This window comes from Copadichromis virginalis, linkage group LG19 (assembly GCF_057382275.1).
Source record: "Copadichromis virginalis isolate Kocher_CV1m ecotype Utaka linkage group LG19, C_Virginalis_male_GT1.1, whole genome shotgun sequence".
Lineage (NCBI taxonomy): Eukaryota > Metazoa > Chordata > Actinopteri > Cichliformes > Cichlidae > Copadichromis > Copadichromis virginalis.
This window is the reverse complement of record NC_140636.1, coordinates 8,819,970-8,839,048: the sequence shown is the minus strand read 5'-3', so window position 1 is coordinate 8,839,048 and position 19,079 is coordinate 8,819,970. Positions and strand designations below refer to the sequence as shown.

Sequence of the window (19,079 nt, the reverse complement as noted above, 5' to 3'; positions counted from 1 at the left end):
TCCACTATTCTTAAAATCAAAAATTCTAAAATTCACAGATCTGGTTCATTTTCTCACAGCACAAATTATATATAAAGCAATAAATAACCTGCTTCCTGACAATATTCTAAAAATGTTTTCTAAAAGGGAACGGGGATACAATTTGAGGGGGGAATTAAATTTAAAACATCCTCGTATCCGTACAACATTAAAAAGTTTTTGCATCTCTGTGTGTGGAGTGAAGCTGTGGAACAGACTAAGTAAAGATATGAAGCAATGTCCAAGCATGGCGCAGTTTAAAAAGCGGTTTAAGGATATGGTTTTTACAGGGTACAGGGAAAAGGTAGAGATTTGATAGGGTGTTCTTGTCTAATATTTTCATGTGTGTGCGCATGTCGGTATGGGTATATATATGTATATATATATATATATATATATATATATATATATATATATATATATATATATATATATATATATATATATATATATATATATATATATATATATATATATATATATATATATATATATATAATTGTAGGTTGTGTATCCTTGAGGTGTTAATGGGGTTATTGAAAATGTGTATATGTGTGTATATACGTATGTATGGATAGATAGAAACATATATGTGTATATATTTTAAAAAAAAAATTTACACATAACATATAATGTAATTGCAAGGAGGTATTTCTGTAGTCTATTGATACTAGATAGTGGAAAAGGGGTGGGATTAAATAAGCTTATGCTTCTTCCTGCTCCTTTTTGAACATGGACGTTATTTGGAGTTGTGGTTGCTCGTTTTCCTTTTGTTTGCTTTGTTCATTTGTCTCTTTTAATTCTATTTTTTTATACTTTTTCAACATGTTCAAAATAAAGATTCAATCAATCAATCAATCAATCAATTCCATTATAGAAAAGTGATAACATTTATAAAATGTGATTGGCATAGAAGGTGGTTTTGTTGACCCATCCATCCACCCCAACCTCCGCCTTAAGCAGTCATTGTTGTTATGAAGCACTGGCTGAAGTTACTGTTGCTGTTTTACACGACTGCTAGAAGTTGTTTAATATTTCCACAGCAGTAAATCCTTTAACACAACCACTAAATTGTGTTTCTCTGCTGCTCTAACATTTTGTTTCTGTTTTTTATTTCTCCTTGCTACTTGAAAGATCATAAAAATGTGAACACTGGTATCGAATCTTAATTTCTGTGGACTAGCATCAGTTGTATCTTGATTTTTGTTTGCTTTGTTCTCCTGGTGGAAAATCAGAGCTATTGCTTCTAACATATTAATCAGCGACGCCAAATATCATCTGTCGGGAGTTTGAGTCCAAATCTATCAGCGCCGTCCTTCAGAAAGCCTCGTCAGCTGAGCGGTAATTATCCAGCGGTGAAGAGCTGAACCACAGGAGATGAAGCATGATATCAGAGCAGTTATCCAGGCGGCAGAGGATCAGATCAGGCGTTTCAGCTCCCAGCAGGCCTTTCTGCCCCTCAGGAGCCTCACTGGTTTAGAGACATCAAAGAAGCTGTAAGCAGCCCAGTGCATGCTGGTCGATATCCAAACCAGCAATACTCGCTCTGCCGCTGTTCGCGCCTTCCTCCTCTGTCCTTCTCACTCTTCTTCTCTTCAGTTCACCTCATTTCTTCTCATGGTTTACTTCTCTTCGCATCTCATGTTCTCATGCTTCTTTTCTTCTCATCTTTTCCTTTTCGCAATTCTCTCATTGATCTTTACCTCTGTTCTTTTTATCCTCTGATGCCCTCCTTCTTTGTTGCCCTTTTCCTTTTTCTCATTTACCTTTCAATCCCTTTCCTCTAACCTTTGCTTTGTTCTCTTCTTTTAATACTCTTGAATCTTGCTTTGCACTCCATGCAACCCCTTTCCTTTCCTTATACTATCTGCTTCTTCCTACTTCTTCCATTCTTCCTCTCCTCCTCTCCTCTCATCAATACTTTTGATTTCCATATCTCCTCAATAACGAGCGGTGGAGAGATGGACAGAATCATATTGATGTGTGTGTGTGCTTTTTTAAAGGGTCACGGTTGTAATTAACATACTGCTGCTCATTTGGTCAAGGTTTGCATCTCATACAGACTCACATGCAGACACACGCTCTCTCACACTAACAAACACACTATACATATCTATAACAGTAAACCAACACACAGACAACACTGTGCAATAGAACGTGTTCGCAAACGCACATTTTATCATCACAGTAAGCAGACACACCTATCTCCATATGAGGACACACACGTATAGATTTGCTACAGCGATTTGTAGGCGAGGTGAAAGCGTGGGTGCACAGATGTGGCAGCTCAAGTAATTTCCATCAGATTTACCTTCTCCCCACAGCCTCCTTCACTCTGCCATTCGTTTTCCAGATAGCTCTCAGTGAAAGATATGAAAACAGCGCTCAATGTATAAAATATTAGAATTGTCTTCTTGATGATCCGCAGTCACAGTTAAACCTGTTTTTCCAGATGTAATGTTTAAGGTCTGAGTGGAAAGAATGAATTTTATGGAGTTGCTGTATGTCTTCGGTTTTATGTAAATCACTTTCAGCTCGCTCTCTGTTTGCTTGATGTAGCTCGCACGCTCTGTGTAGTTCGACTGGATCCAGGCTACATAAAATTCAGGTCGCAGCTCCAGTTTGACCTGTGCGGGGTTGTGTTCGTAGTGGATTTCTCTGTGGAAGCAACTATGCCTGTGGTGGACGGGCTAAAGCTACAGACTGCTGAAATATAGATACATCAGACATGAATGTCAAATCAGTTAATTACAAATGCGTTCACCCGCTACATGAGGCTATAAGAGCTGGCCGAGTGGTGGAGTTACAGGCAGGTGCAGCCTTCTCCCCCCCACGAGCTCACGAGACGAAATAAGGCAGTTAAGGGTGGTCCTTCATGTGAAATAAACTTGATCCAAAGAGTAGAAGAAAACTTAGCGATCAATCAAAAAGAAAACCTAGCGTAGCCCCATGGCTAAGTGCAACACTGATTCCTCCTGAGGGACCGGCTATGCTAAAACTACACTCCTGGAGCTGTTATTGGAGAAGTAAACCATGCATGTCCATGCTTATTTAAACCACATGCATGACATGCTGGCTTGATTCTTTAAAATCGTCGAGGTGAATGTGCAGCCTGCTCTTTCTCGGTTACTCTTGGAGTATTTTCCCATTCTTTTTGTCGGTCTCCCTTCCAAGCGTCGCAAGTCCTGGACAGCGAGTGTGAGTTTTAGCTGGGCAGAACTGTGCGGACGCAAAATTTGTATCAAACACCCTTAATGCTTCCCTTTTGTTTTTGTCTCTAAAAGAGGTTTAAACACTTTCCTTTCTTCTGTCTGATCCTTGCTTTGCAATCCAAAGTGTTTACTCCCCCTTTCACCTCCCTTTGAAGACTCTTTGTTCTTCTTTTAAGCAGTCTCTTCTGTTCCTCTTCAGGAGTGAAGTGGATTTAAAGACAGAAATCAATACTGGATCAGGTGCTATTTCACATGGATTCTGTGGATTTTCCTGCTGATACATTTCACATCATATGGAAGAAAAAGAGGATGTTTATGCAATTTAAAAAAACAACAGAATTTTTGTGTGTTTCATTTTTAGTTAGATTAGTACAATCTTGTTGTGGATCATCAAGGCTTCCGCGCATCATAAATCTCACTGTTGGCCAGTAGATGGCAGTAGCTCTCCACTGACTAACAAGCTGCTGCCTTCTTTTTTCCCCCTATCTTCTGTCAGTGTGTACATCTATCTGTGTACTCCCATGAAGGGCAACGTGCCAGTGATGGAGACATACGTGTTCAGCTCACTAGAGTCATTCATACCACTTCATCTCTTTTGATCTCTTTTCCTTCTGCTCGTTCTGGCTCTGTTCCCCTTTTCTTTCCCCAACTCTCAGGTTTTTGCTTTTGCAGTCTTGTTTCTCCTTGTCTCTTCATCAGTCTCTTCGTCACTTCTTACTTTTCACCTGTCTGCCATGCACTAGTGTCATTTTTCTTCTCCTCTCTCTTTTAAATTTTCTTTCCTCTCACTTCTTCCTCTTTTCCATCTGTGTTTTGATTTCTTTTCTGCCTTTATATGTGTATTTTTAAAATCTTTTCTTGTCTTCCTCACCTGCTTTTTTTCGGTCTTCCTGTTTTGTCTGTCTTCTCTTTCCATGCCTTCACTCTCCTCGGTGCATTTTTGCACATCTTTAAGTCCTTTGTTTGTATTTTCCTCCATATATCTTCCTCTCTCTTTCCATTCTCCTTTCCTCAGTATTTGTCCAAACGTGTGTTTACTTGTTTCATCCTGTGGGTCTCGTTTTTGTTCTCTCTCTGTCCTTGAATTAATTCATCTGGAATCAGTTCTTAAACACCAGCCGGGCGCTCCCTCGCTCCCCCCCTTTTGTTTTTTTTATCCTTCTCTTGTACTCTAATCCTGTTCTCCCAATCTGTTGCTTTTTTTCCCTTTTCTGCCTTTCCTCTCCCTGTTGCATGCCATTACCTGTTGGACTTCTCCCTTTCTTGGTGTGTTTTGATGTGCTTCTCTGCCATTTTCTGTTCAAACTGTTTGCTGCTTTGTTTTGCTCCTCTCTTCCTTCCTCTTTTTACACATTATCGTTCTGTCATCTCCCAATCCTCTGAAGTGTTTAGTGTGTGTTGTGTTGTTCTGATGCCTTTCCAGCAGGCCCTGGACATCAGCATTTATACATATTATTAGTTTTTGTTGTTGTTGTTTTTGTTTTTTTAAATCATAAACTGAATTCTCTCTCTCCTCCCTTGTCCTCAGTATTTCGTGCAGCAGTTGGACGGGTTCATCTCGTGGCTTCAGGAGGCGCTGGACAGCACAGAGAACTGGATTCAGCCCAGACAGGACCTGGATAGCCTGAGGGTGTACCTCGACACACACCTGGTGAGAGCACCAACACTCACACACTTGCCTTTGTTTCTTTCTTTTTTTAAACGTATGTGAACCCTCATTGATACAAAGCAACCTCAGCCTCATCCCTTAAAATGAGTCTAAGCCCTCAAATAGAAGTGATAACACCAAAGGGTCTTCATCGGCGTTGCGTCATTGTGTTCCTCGCAAAAATTCAAGCGCACGCACCCGTCGTCAAGGCTCGCACACATTTGAAGAATAAACGTACACGACTGCTACGTGCAAGCACATCTGTGCACACATTCCACACACGCGGTTGCATAAACACATATTTGCATACATGCATATGGATGTGCCCACATGACACGCACGCACACAGACACACACACCTGTCTTATTTTCAGAATCGGTTACTTCTAGCTGCAGCTATTGGAACCCGCTTCTTCACAATCAAGCAACCAAAGCTGGTAAAGCGATGATAGGACTGTTCTCTACTTTGTCATGTGTTATTTCAGTAGCCCTACTTACGCTGTCAAAACATATCAGTGACATCAGTGACAGAGATGGGAGTCAGCACAGCAAACAGAGCACACAAATGCTGCTGAGAAAAGAAAAGACAAGACAATGAGCACTGTCCAAGCTGTGTCATCAACACTCAACCATCACCCTTTAAAAAAACAACAACTTGTCTTAAATGGAAAGTTTCTAAAAAAAAATAGTGCATTAAAAACTTTAGTGTTTCTTATTTGTGTCATTTATGAACTGTTACAATATGGGATTCTCATAAAACATGGTAAACATTAAAGTGATGAGGTCAGTCAATATAAACCTTCCCAAGTTTCTGTTCAGACCTTTTGTTTGTGAGGGAGAAGAAAGCTAACTTTAAAAGCCTCTTCCTTAAACTTGTTTTTGGATACTGGATGAATTAAAGTGCTGCACCAATGCCCAGTAGATCACAAATAAAGTTTATTGTAAAATATTGAACCCCCACACAAAGCTGCTCTAGTAGAATCCAAAAAATACCGCAGGTGGGCGGGGCTTCTGCAGAAAAATATGATTTTTTTTTTTATTATGTCATGCTAAGAGAAAAAAATGGAAAAATGAATAACAGATGGGAGATACGGGATAAACAGACAAATTAAAATCCATCCGCTCATTCATCGTTATAGGAAAAGCATAGGTAGAGAATTAAACTTGTTACAACTAACGCAGTGAGACCGCTAAGAAAGGCTGATTTATTTCCTTCAAAACAACTATTCTTGAGCCGATGTTGACCAGTGCTCAGTTCAACAGATATACTTACTGGCTAAGGGGGTAGAGGTCAAAGCTTAGGATTTTCTGCCACCTGTAAACACACACAAATGGTTTTAGAAAGGGATAATTGGAAAATAACAAACCCTGGAATGAATGCAAGCTCTCATTTCACTGTCACAGCTTTTATTCTGGCTTCTTTTTTTTGTGTTCCAGTTTGTTTTCATCTACATCTCTTTTTTCTTCCTCCTTCTGGCAAAACCTTTCCTTTATTCCTCTTCCCACTTTATTGTTTTATTTTCTGATCATCTGCCCCTCCTTTTTCTCTCCTATTTTGTCTTTTTTGTCCTTTGTCTCTCTTCTTTCTTTTAAAAAAACTCTATCTTTATCGCTTGTCTTCTTTTGTTTACTCTAACAAATAGGAAACAAAAAGGCTCAAATAACTCTGCCTGTGTTTTGGTAATTTACTCTCACACATGCTCTGAGATAGATCAGTAAGTGCTGCAACGTGTATATGAGCACACTCGCACATACAGAGACACACACAGATGAGGAGCACTTTGGCAATTACTCACGGTCTTTATGGCAAACATATGGGCTGCACGCACACACACAAACACAGAGGAGCACTCGTTCAAGACTACAAGACATGAACATGCATATCACATCAATGTAAAAATCCCGGTGTTGCCCAGTGCTGAGCATGTGTGCGCGCACACACACACACGCACACACCACCATCACCGGCAGATTGTGTTTGCATTAAAGTATATAAACACAGATACATATACACAAAGACAGGCATGTGTTTTAGCACACGCACACACGTAGAGGTGCTATTTGCATAAATTTGCATGTTCCTAGACAGATTTCCAAATCAGCATCTCCATATCCGTCCCTGCAGAACAGCATCCTGCACGCAGATCAACACACACACACACACACATAAACACACACAGTATTTTCTTATCTAGATGCACTTATTTGTGCTGTATCTGTGGGTGTGTGCGCATGCTTATTTGTTGGTTTGTTTACACGTGTCGACTTTGTTGTGGTTGCCAGCAGCGCTAACGTTAGTGGCGGTTAGCTTCAATTAGAATTCCCGGCTCTTAATTGGCGCGTCTTGTTAAATAAAGCAAAAGCGGATGAAAAGGCATCGCTAATAGGACTTTGAAATGCTACACTGTTGATAGCATGTTAGCTAACTGACTCTGTGTTTGTGTGTGCGTGCCGGGGTTGATAGTCACACTTGCACTTTGTAGTTATTCGTGTGTGTTTGGGTGTATAATTGTGTGTGTTTGTGTCTTTCGTTGATTACTGCCGAGTAGAGCCAGGTTCTGTCTCGCTTCCCTTTGTCTTTATATCTCTCCAGTCTTTCTCTGACAAAATGTGTTTACATTTACAAGACCTTTAAGACATTTTAGAGGAAATGGAGCTGCTGAGTAGATTAGGATTGATGGCGGCGTTCTACACGCCTTTAAAGTCACAGGCAGAGAGTCTGTAAGAAGACTTAGGTGCTTGAATCCCTTGGCCATAGTTTTTTTTTCTTTTAAATATCTAAAAACTCCATGAAGTCATGAATTAAAATTCCAAAGGAGCAATAAGGAAGGCCCATTCAACAGCACTTCCTCACGAAACTCTACAACAGAGATGTCAAACTCATTTTCCATCGTGGGCCACGTACTCTCCACTTTAATCTCAAGTGGGCCAAACCAGTAAAACTGCCTTTTTTTCTCAGTCAAAAAATGTATAACTACACATTTAACCCTGTTTGATGTAAGAAAAGAAGTGTTATTTCAGTAATACGACAGTTAAAAATCCAAAATCGATGCCCTCTTTTTCCAAAGCTGTCCAGTGGACCAGATCGAAGTCTTCCTCAGCTCATTCTGGCTCCTGGGCCTTATGTTTAACACCCGTGCTCTAGAAGGACCACGACAAAGTGTGTGAACTAGCAGCAGAGGTGGCATCTTTACATCTAATTACCCTTAAAATGTAACGTCAACAGGGCTACTTAAAGATATTCCATGAATATCCTGGAATGTCTTAAACATCCTTCAGGTGCATCCTACTTAGATTCCTATGACATAATGTGTGACCTGCCTAGCTACTTAACATAGTCACATCCCAAGAAAATTTGAAATTCAAATGCAAACTCAAAGAGAGCTATAATGACCTTTACAGTATAACTATAAAATAATATTTTGGTGAGTGTGTTTTAATCAGTAGCTTGGAAAGCTGAAACTAGGAATAGTTGTCTTTTAAAACAAATTTAAAACATGGATAATTTGATGAGCAGTTCATGTTTTTTGTCTTTTTCTAAAGGCTCAGTAATTTCTCAAATCAGCCAGCTGACTGCTGGGGACTACTTTCAGTGGCAGATTATTTCACGTTTGACGTTCTAGTGAATATCTGGCCCTGGGGCAGCATGGTGGTATTAAATAAACTGCAGTCTGTGTATCTGTGGCAATAAAGGAACTGCTCACCCAGTCCAACAGTGGAGCTCACTTCATTTGTGTTTTAAAAAAATCATTTTTGCACAAAACAGTTCAATTGCAAAGATGAATAATAAGACATATCAGGCTTTGTATGCAGTATCTATTTGCAGGACTAACACATTGCTTGTTTTTCTTTTTCATGCTATTTTATGACAATCAACAACATCGAATATCTACTTTCATTATGCTTTACTTGACCAAAGTAAGTCATGTGAATATAACTTTCAGGCGACAGGATTGGTCTTTTTTCTCTTTCTGTTTTTGTATTTCTCTGTCTCACACACATACTCACACACACTCTCTCTCTTTCTCTATATTGCTTTCTGTGCCACACATAAACACACACACAAACACACACAGCTCCAGGGCAGCAGTGGGTGGAGTGGAGTTGCTTTCCCAATTGAATATTTGGTCCAGCTGGCGTGTCTGTGTGTGTGTGTTTGTGTGTGTGTGTGACTATATGTGTGTTTTAGGGCGCGTGGAGCGAATAAGCACAGGTCTTTCCGGAACCCCGGGGAGATCAGTGAGGCAAGAGGACACTAACGCACACTCATGCACATGCACACACACAGACACACAGACACAAACACACATACGCACACACAGGCTGCTCTTTGTAAGGCGCTAAGAGATGGCGGCCAATGAAAGGCCTATTGATTGGGTCTGATGGGCGATCCAGGCCTTTGAATCCCATTACCAGAAGTAACACACTACTGGTGGCAACATAAGGGGAGGATATATATATATATATATATATATATATATATATATATCTCGAGAGAGGGAGAGAGAGAAATGTCTGAGATTGTGTTCAAGTATAATGTGCAAGATTAACAGGCCACCACTTCAGAACATATTCATTTAGCTCGCCATCACCACTGAAGCATTGAAATAACAGCAAAACATCTGAAATCTTTCAGATAACAAACAACAAAAATATCAACCACAGTTGACTTTGAGGCTACCCCTATGCCTTCATCCACTTCAGCAGGAAGACGAGGATTAGCTGCTTGTAGTAAATGAAAAAAGAAGCAAACACCAATGAAAAAACAAATCTAAGACCACAGATTTCCTTGGCTGGACTGACAGTAGGGTGTTACTAATCATAATCATGGTGGTAAACAAAATAACCTGGAAGTAGTTGCACAGCAAATATGGGGACATGGCTCTGACAATGTCTGAACCATCTTCTGCGACCAGCTGGAGTGAGGGGAGGGAGATGGGACAAAAACACACTTTGAAGGCAGATCTGAAAAATGTACTGTAGCGTACTGTAGCCATGTAGGCTATTCTCAGTACGGGAAGGTACTATAGATGTGTAAAGCAACTAGCCATGAATATGCCTGTGAAGGTTCTCAGTCATCCAGGTCATTGTAGTCTAAGAAGCTCTTGACCTCTATATTGGGGAAACCAAACTGCCACTTCATGAACGCATGGCACAACATAGAAGAGCCAGCCGTCCTTTAGATGCCTGTCCATCTGCATCTAAAGGACAAAGGTCACTCTTTCGAGGATGCCAATGTTCACATTTTGGACAGAGAAGACAGATGAGGAATGAAAGAAGCCATCTACGTCCACTGTGAGCGACCATCTTTGAACGGAGGCAGTGGCTCACGACACCAACTGTCTACCATCTATAATCCAGTTTTGAGATCCCTCCCCAGACGTCTTAACGCCCACTCACATCTTGGGCCATCTGACCTCAGGAAATCACATAATAGGGTGGGGCCAGGTTTCACAATGAGCTCACCTGAAATCTTGGTTGACTGTGACCTACACCCGTTTTCACACCTTGGCTCGTATGATTAGGTAGAGGATCATCAGGGGGTCCATCATCCTTTTGGGGGGACACTCCCACAGGGCTTAATTGGAGATTATGTATCGGAATTTCAGGAACAGGACCACACCTCCAAACACGCTCACCGGTTGTCATCTACATAGGTTCCCCCAGTTCTGCAAGCTGCTCATTCTCGTTTACGTGCCCCTCCCTCCCTCCTTGTTCTCAATTCTTTAACTCCTTCATTTCTATTTAGTGCATGGGGATCTGCCAGGCCTGGGAGCCATTGCCAGTCCCCTTCGAGGCCTTCCCCAAACCACAGCTCAATTCATGTCAAAGCATTCACTTTTACCTACTAAAACGCTGTCAAACCTAAAATGAGAACGTGGGACCAGCTAGTTAAATCTGGGACTCTCCACCATTTGACCCTAGAACTGAAGAAGCTTCTCGGATGAGAGGTGAAATGTCTTCAAGCAACTTAAAGAAGTCCAGACGCTTTTCTTTCCAAGCTCTTTAGACAACTAGCCATGTAATTAACATAAATTCTGTGTTTTCCAATAGTCCAGAATACACTCTTTCTGTATTTACTGTTGTTGCTCCCACTGCAGACACATCTTATCGCTGACTGGACTGAACATTCTCAGGTGGTTTGTAGGGATGCATTTTGGTTCACTTGGAGTTCAGTTCGACACAGCGTATTTCTATATGTATCCAGTATCTTAAAGGTGTAGTATGAGAGTATGAAGAGAGGGGAGTAGAAGGAGGAGAAAGAGAGTTGGTAAAGAAAACCAGTGAGGGGCAAGAGGAGGGTATAGAGTGGGCTCAAGAAGAGATAACGATCGAGGGAGACTGAAGGCGGACAGGAGAGTGAGAAGAAGAGAAAAAGAAATATAGAGATTGAGATGAAGACAGGAAGAGGAACAAGCCGTATGAGGGAGGTAGGGAGAATAAAATAAAGGGAAGTAGCAAAAAAATGAAAGAGAGAAAGAAATGTAACACAGAATTGCATTTCATTGCTTAACATGAAAGAAGTGTGCAAGAAAATTCATATCTACAGAAAACAAAGGAGATTGTAGGCCTGGGTGAATAAACACCCCCCCCAGGGGATCCAGTCATACTGCTATAGTTTCTGTCAGCTCAGTATGAATGGAGACAATTTGATCATCATTATTAAAAAGACTCTTTGATCAGATCTTGTCTCATCAACCCAAGCCTGTCTGCTGTAAGTGTGTGTCTGATCAGTGCAGCTCAATACACCGTCTCAATGTCAAACCTCAATGTCATCTCAGCATCAGCACTGCACACCTCTTAGCGCCTCACTAATACGGCAGTGCTAAAAGCTAAATGATATTAGGTAGGCTTCTGAGGCCATCCTACTCTGTGCTTCAGGCTAATATGCTAATGCTAACAGGTAATCTGATCATCCAGGCTTTGAAGCAGCTCACCTCTCAATTGCACAATGTGTATGTTAATCAGAGCGGGGAGTCATAACATATGAGGCCAACAGCCACAGCAGCTGAGAAGTCTCCAGATTCACCTTCTAACTTTTAAACTGCGATGCTGCTGATTTTGTATTGCTGTTATTCATTTTCTTATTTATTTTACTCTGTTTTGTTGTTTGTGACACGCACTTCATAAATAAACTTTACTTACTTATTTTTCTCACTCAACATAGATTGTCAGATGTCATTAACCAAAGATGCTGAACATGTGTTTGTGTGGTCTAAATATCCTTAAACAAAGAAGAAAGATTTTTAAAGCCATAATATCAAATAATTTGTTTGACAAGTAAAGTTAAATTCAAGTTAAATTGAAGTATTTATTAGCATCTGCATCCACTTTCTGCACCAGCTTGATAACTTGTTTGTTAGCTTTCGCTGCTTTATCTCAACCTTCATTGCTGCTGGTGCGCAGTTATTAATTCCTGTTAATTTACTAAAAAGACACAAAGAAAGGCGGGAAGCAACAGATGGGAATTTACCATAGACAGTACCGTAATATCACTGATTGGTTTCTTAAGTCCCATTTCCAAACCTCAACATTTTCATTGCTACCATCTTGGTTTCAAACAAACTGTGACTAACTGTGAAACTGCTTGGTCACTGACTTGTCAATCACCAGTCATTACCCAAATAACATCCTATGGATAATTTGTTCTGAGAGTATGACCAAGAATTACAAAACAGATTCCATTTTTTATTCTGTATGACCCAGAGTCAGAGACTGCGGACATTAAATTCTTCAGTAAAATATTTACAGAGGTGAAGACAGAAAGTTGTTTTCCCAGACTTCCATAGGACACACAGCTGAGAGAGAGGGTGTGACAAAGGATGTGAACGCTAGGTGGCAAATGGTGGGAATCTTAGCAGTAACAAATCAGGGATACCAAGAGAAGGGAAGCTAAACTCAGTACAAACTGCCTAGGTAAAACAGGAAGTAAGTAACAAAAGAACACCTAACACAGAGATGGAGACTTAACGGGGGATGCAGGATTAAACTAAAGCTCAAAATAATACTACAAACAGGAACAAAACTAAAAATAACATGAGAATATAAACACAGCAAAACTATTATGGGAATATCAACCCAAAAGAAAACTATTACAAGCAATAGAACCACCAAATATATTATATACAAGATTCACCACATCTGTTTTTATACTGTATGTAGCAATTACAAAAGTCCCCATCTATAGTGGTTTTTAGTAAAATATCACCGTTTTTTGATGGCTACTTCCTGCTGATAAAAGTCGAGGTTGAGATTTTCTGTGTAGACAATCCTAGACATTGAGGTAGCTTTGACTTCTTTGAGGCGCAACACTCTTATCCCTCCTGACAATACACATTCCTGAAAACAAATAAATAAAATAAAACCTTTGAAAGAGTTATCTCATGAAATTTGTCACAGCTAATGGGTCTTTTATTTTGTAATCCATAACTTTTACACACTCTCTTCTTTCTGTCAAAAAAGTAAGTCTTTATTTTCTTTACACTACTTCCCTCCTTTTCTCTGTCTGTCTGTCTGTCTCTCTCTCTCACACACACACACACACACACACACACACACACACACACACATAAATACATACACACAGCCTCTTATTAAAGCCCGCTGTCTGACATGCATAAAAGCAGAGCTGCTCTGCATGCCTTATCATGGTGTGATTGATGGTTGGCTGTTCTACTCTTATCGATTCTATGCTCTCCATATATTAAACGGAGGAAACTGAGCCGAATCGCTTGTGGAATAAGGCGCTGAAATACGATCGCGCTCTGATAGCCTGGCTAATCTGCACAACCTAATTCATTCCTAACATCAGCCCAGCCCTATCCCAGAGACGCAGACAGTCACGCTGTGTTTTCTGTAGCGCTGATAGATGTATTTTATGTTTATTAGCTGTGAGGTATTTCACCAGCTTATCTGGAAATTAAGTGGGGCAGAGTGGCCGCTGAGTCTGTAAAATTACTCAATCAGCCGTGAGATTTGGAGTAATTTACAACGTTTGCAAGGCAGTAATGATTGCAGAAAGCAGACAGTCATGTTTTGTTTGGATAATGCTGATATATGAATGTGTTTTTGGGAGCACAGTGAGGAGATAGTATAGTTGATGGTTTGAGTTTTCCAAGAGATACTTTATTGTTTATCTGGGAAATGTAATATGTGCAGGACAGCTTCACCGCTATCTGCTCACATCCTTTTAAAGCCGGAGATGTGTGGTTTTTATACGACACAAAGAACTACACTAGTGTAAACCTGTGGCTAAAGCACGGAACTAACACATCCTGGGTTGAGGATTCAGTTTTTGGCACGTGATGATCCGACATTCACGTCAAGATATTTGGGAAACATCTGTATCAATCAAGGAGTTGGTTATTGAGGTGACACTGAATGATTTTATGATGAAGCTAATCCTCTTTTCCACATACATTGCTATAATCCTGTGAGAGGGTTAAAACACTTTATCCCATTTGTCTCAACTGTGTATATCCTACTCCATAAATATTGGTGGTGTGGCGGTCTGACCTTGTCATGTGTTGACTGATGCCATCACCCGCCCATCCCTCATGGCAGGACTGTCACAGGCTGAGTTCGCACTGTCTGCTATTTAGCAGGGTTTGCAATACAGTGTTTCCCACAGAACTAGATAATATTTGTGGCAACAGTGGGAGTTCACTCATATTTTCTTGAATGTTACCTCTAATACTATAGCTTATTATTTGTGATAATAAATAACTGATCAGATGTATCTTCAGTAAGTCTCCCAGTCTCAGAGTGAACTCTGATTCTGGACTGCAGTCCTGCTGAGTGGCACATGAACTCACTGCACATGAGTAGCCTTCCAGTTCGCAGCAGAGCTCTAGAGCAGACCAAGGACTTTCTGGAGAAACGGATGAAGGATTTCAAGTCCCACCAAAGTAACAACCTAGAGCCAGATTTACAACATTCACATTCACTTCTATGGGCAATTTAGAATCACTTATTAACCAAACCCACTAACTGAATGCCTTTTTGGACTTTGTCAGTTAAACCTGACACTTAATTGTATCTCAACCAGTTATTACTGCCATCACTGTTCTTTAAAGGGTTTTACACTCTTATCCTGTTTCTAACTATAATTTCATTGGACTGAAAAAACCCCACCACACAGTCTCTCAGTCCTCTTTCTCTCACCGTCTCTCTTTTTTGCTATGATTTAAAACTTTTGAGATAGATTTGCAAGACCTTTGCCATCTTGTGTCTTTTGTCCCAGTTTTATCCTATTTTAGCAACGTGTCTTTACCACAACCTGGAGAAGCAGCTTTAATGCACTGATCTTTCAGGATTTTTCCCCAATATATTGATGAGTATTGTTTCCATTTAATGCACACTACACTTCTTACTGTTATTTTTTATGTTGCATGAAAATCGTGTTTTCATTTTTGCACAGCATGTGCAGTGTACAAATTTCTCTTGAGATCAGGCTGATCGGACTGCATCACAAATACACACATACAAACATTTACACCGCGGGTGTGTGTGTGTGTGTGTGTGTGTGTGTGTGTGTGTGTGTGTGTGTGTGTGTGTGTGAGTATGTGCGTGCAGCATTTCCCACTGCAGCACAGCAGGATGTCAGGAGTGGTTAAATTGTGAGGCCTCGGCACCTTGAGGCTGTCTCTCACACACACACACACACACACACACACACACACACACACACACACACACACACACACACCGTGTTTTCATATCTTTGTGGGGACATCTAATTGACATAATGCTTTCCCTAGCCGCTTACCCTGACCATCAAAAATGAATGCCTAACCCTTACCCTAACCTTACCCTAACCTTACCATAACCATAATGAAATAATCCTGACACTAAAACCACATTTTGACTCTGAAAGATGCCTTCAAACTCGTGGGGACCGTGTTTTTGTCCCCATAAGTGTCACAGGCTGGGTCTCTGACCCAGCGCTCTGAGTTCATGTTTGTATTTGTCTCATTTTGTTATGTGATTTAGTTTGTGTTATTTCCTATCTGCCTTTAGTTTAGGCAGTTATTGTTCCTGGGTTTTCTATGTTTTGGGGTTTTGTATTTATTCATCACGTATTAGGTCTGTTAAGTTGTGTTGTCATGTTTAGTTTTAGTATTTCCTGTTTTATTTTGACAATGTCATGTGTTCTTTGTTCATTGTATTTAGCTTTCCTCTCCTGGTCCTGTCATTAGGTTTATGTCTGTCAGCTGTTCCCCCATGTGTCCCCACTTCCCCTGATCACCTCATGTCTGTATTTAAGCCTTTTGTTTTCTTCATGCCATTGTCGGTTCGTCTGTTTACCTCAGCCATAGTTCTAGTTTTCGTCTGTTAATTCCACGTTAGTCTTAGTCTGTTTATCTCACCAGAGTTACAGTTTTAGTCTTAGTCCATCCATCCATCCATCCATCCATCCATCTTCATCCGCTTATCCGAGGTCGGGTCGCGGGGGTAGCAGCCTAAGCAAAGAGGTCCAGACCTCCCTCTCCCCAGCCACCTCCTCCAGCTTGTCCGGGGGAATACCAAGGCGTTCCCAGGCCAGCCGAGAGATATAATCTCTCCAGCGTGTCCTGGGTCTGCCCCGGGGCCTCCTCCCGGTGGGACATGCCTGGAACACCTCGCCCAGGAGGCGCCCAGGGGGCATCCTTGCCAGATGCCCGAACCACCTCAGCTGGCTCCTTTCGATGTGGAGCAGCAGCTGCTCTACTCTAAGCCCCTCCCGGATGGCCGAACTTCTCACCCTATCTCTAAGGGAGAGGCCAGCCACCCTTCGGAGGAAGCTCATTTCCGCCGCTTGTATCCGCGATCTCGTTCTTTCGGTCACTACCCACAGCTCGTGGCCATAGGTGAGGGTAGGGACGTAGATCGACCGGTAAATTGAGAGCTTCGCTTTTACACTCAGCTCCCTCTTCACCACGACGGACCGGTGCAGCGTCCGCATTACTGCAGCCGCAGCCCCAATCCGTCTGTCGATCTCCAGCTCCCTTCTCCCATCACTCGCGAACAAGACCCCGAGATACTTGAACTCCTCCACTTGGGGCAGGAACTCATCCCCGACCCGGAGTGGGCACTCCACCCTTTTCCGGCTGAGAACCATGGCCTCAGATTTGGAGGTGCTGATCCTCATTCCCGCTGCGTTACACTCGGCTGCGAACCGCTCCAGTGCGAGCTGGAGGCCCTCACCCGATGAAGCCAACAGAACCACATCATCCGCAAAAATCAGAGATGAGATTCTGAGGCCACCAAAGCGAAAGCCCTCCGCCACTTGGCTGCGCCTAGAAATCCTGTCCATAAAAATTATGAACAGAACCGGAGACAAAGGGCAGCCCTGGCGGAGCCCATCACCCACCCGGAACGAGTCCGACTTATTGCCGGCAATGCGAACCAAGCTCTTGCAACGGTTGTATAGGGATTGAATGGCCCGTAGCAATGGGCCAGACACCCCATACTCGCGCAACACCTCCCACAGGACGCCCCGAGGGACACGGTCGAATGCCTTCTCCAGGTCCACAAAACACATGTAGACTGGTTGGGCAAACTCCCATGCACCCTCAAGTATCCTCGAGAGGACAAAGAGCTGGTCCAGTGTTCCGCGACCAGGACGAAAACCGCATTGTTCCTCCTGTATCCGAGGTTCGACTAGCGGACGAACCCTCCTCTCCAGCACCCTGGCATAGACTTTCCCGGGGAGGCTGAGGAGTGTGATCCCCCTGTAGTTGGAACACACCCTCCGGTCCCCCTTCTTGAAGATGGGGACCACCACCCCGGTCTGCCAGTCCACAGGTACTGCCCCTGATCTCCACGCAACATTGCAGAGACGTGTCAACCAAGACAGCCCTACAACGTCCAGAGCCTTCAGGAACTCGGGGCGGACCTCATCGACACCAGGGGCTCTGCCACCAAGGAGTTGTTTAACTGCCTCAGTGACCTCGCCCCCGGAAATTGGTGGGTCACACCCCTCATCCCCAGACTCTGCTTCCTCCCCGGAAGACGTGTCAGTGGGATTAAGGAGGTCCTCGAAGTATTCCTTCCACCGCCCGACAATTTTCTCAGTCGACGTCAACAGCGCTCCGCCAGCACTATACACAGTGCAGGTAGAGCACCGCTTTCCCCTCCTGAGACGCCTGACGGTTTGCCAGAATCTCTTCGAGGCAGTCCGAAAGTCTTTTTCCATGGCCTCTCCGAACTCCTCCCACACCCGAGTTTTTGCTTCAGCCACTGCCCGAGCCGCTTTCCGCTTGGCCTGTCGATACCTGTCGGCTGCCTCCGGAGTCCCACAGGCTAACCAAGCCCGATAGGCCTCCTTCTTCAGCCTGGTGGCTCCCTTCACCTCTGGTGTCCACCATTTGGTTCGGGGATTACCACCACGGCAGGCACCGACCACCTTGCGGCCGCAGCTCAATGCAGCAGCTTCGGCAATGGAGACGCTGAACATGGTCCATTCGGACTCAATGTCCCCAGTCTCCCTCGGAATGCTGTTGAAGCTCTGCCGGAGGTGTGCGTTGAAGATCTCGCGGACTGGGGCCTCTGCTAGACGTTCCCAGCACACCCTCACTACGCGTTTAGGTGCACCAGGTCTGTCCAGCGTCCTCCCCCGCCACCTGATCCAACTCACCACCAGGTGGTGATCAGTTGACAGCTCAGCCCCTCTTTTCACCCGAGTGTCCAGAACATATGGTCGCAGGTCTGGTGATACGATTACAAAATCGATCATCGACCTACGGCCTAGAGCATCCTGGTGCCATGTGCACTTATGGACACTCTTATGTTCGAACAGGGTGTTCGTTATGGCCAAACTGTGATTAGCACAGAAGTCCAATAACAAAGCACCGCTCGGGTTCAGATCAGGGAGGCCGTTCCTCCCAATCACGCCCCTCCAGGTCTCGCTGTCGTTACCCACGTGAGCATTGAAGTCTCCCAGCAGGACAACAGAGTCTCCAGGTGGAGCACCTTCCAGCACCCCCCCCAGGGACTCTAAGAAGGCTGGGTACTCCGAACTGCCACTCGGCGCATAAGCGCAGATGACAGTCAGGACCCGTTCCCCGACCCTAAGGCGCAGGGAACAAACCCTCTCGTCCACCGGGAAAAACCCCAACGTACCGGCAGCAAGCCGAGGGGATATAAGAATACCCACCCCAGCCCGCCGCCTCTCACCAGGGGCAACTCCAGACTGAGACAGAGTCCAGCCCCTCTCCAGG

At 43.1% G+C, this 19,079-nt stretch overlaps 1 protein-coding gene across 1 annotated transcript in view; it reads left to right on the top strand.

Annotated features, from left to right (window-relative positions):
• Nucleotides 1-19,079, top strand: part of akap6 (A kinase (PRKA) anchor protein 6) — a 238,045-nt gene that overhangs the window by 72,504 nt on the left and 146,462 nt on the right. The window contains exon 11 of the mRNA XM_085440867.1: nt 4,759-4,881. Within this exon, the coding sequence (XP_085296993.1) occupies nt 4,759-4,881 (123 nt within the window). The remainder of the gene's footprint in view (nt 1-4,758; nt 4,882-19,079) is intronic.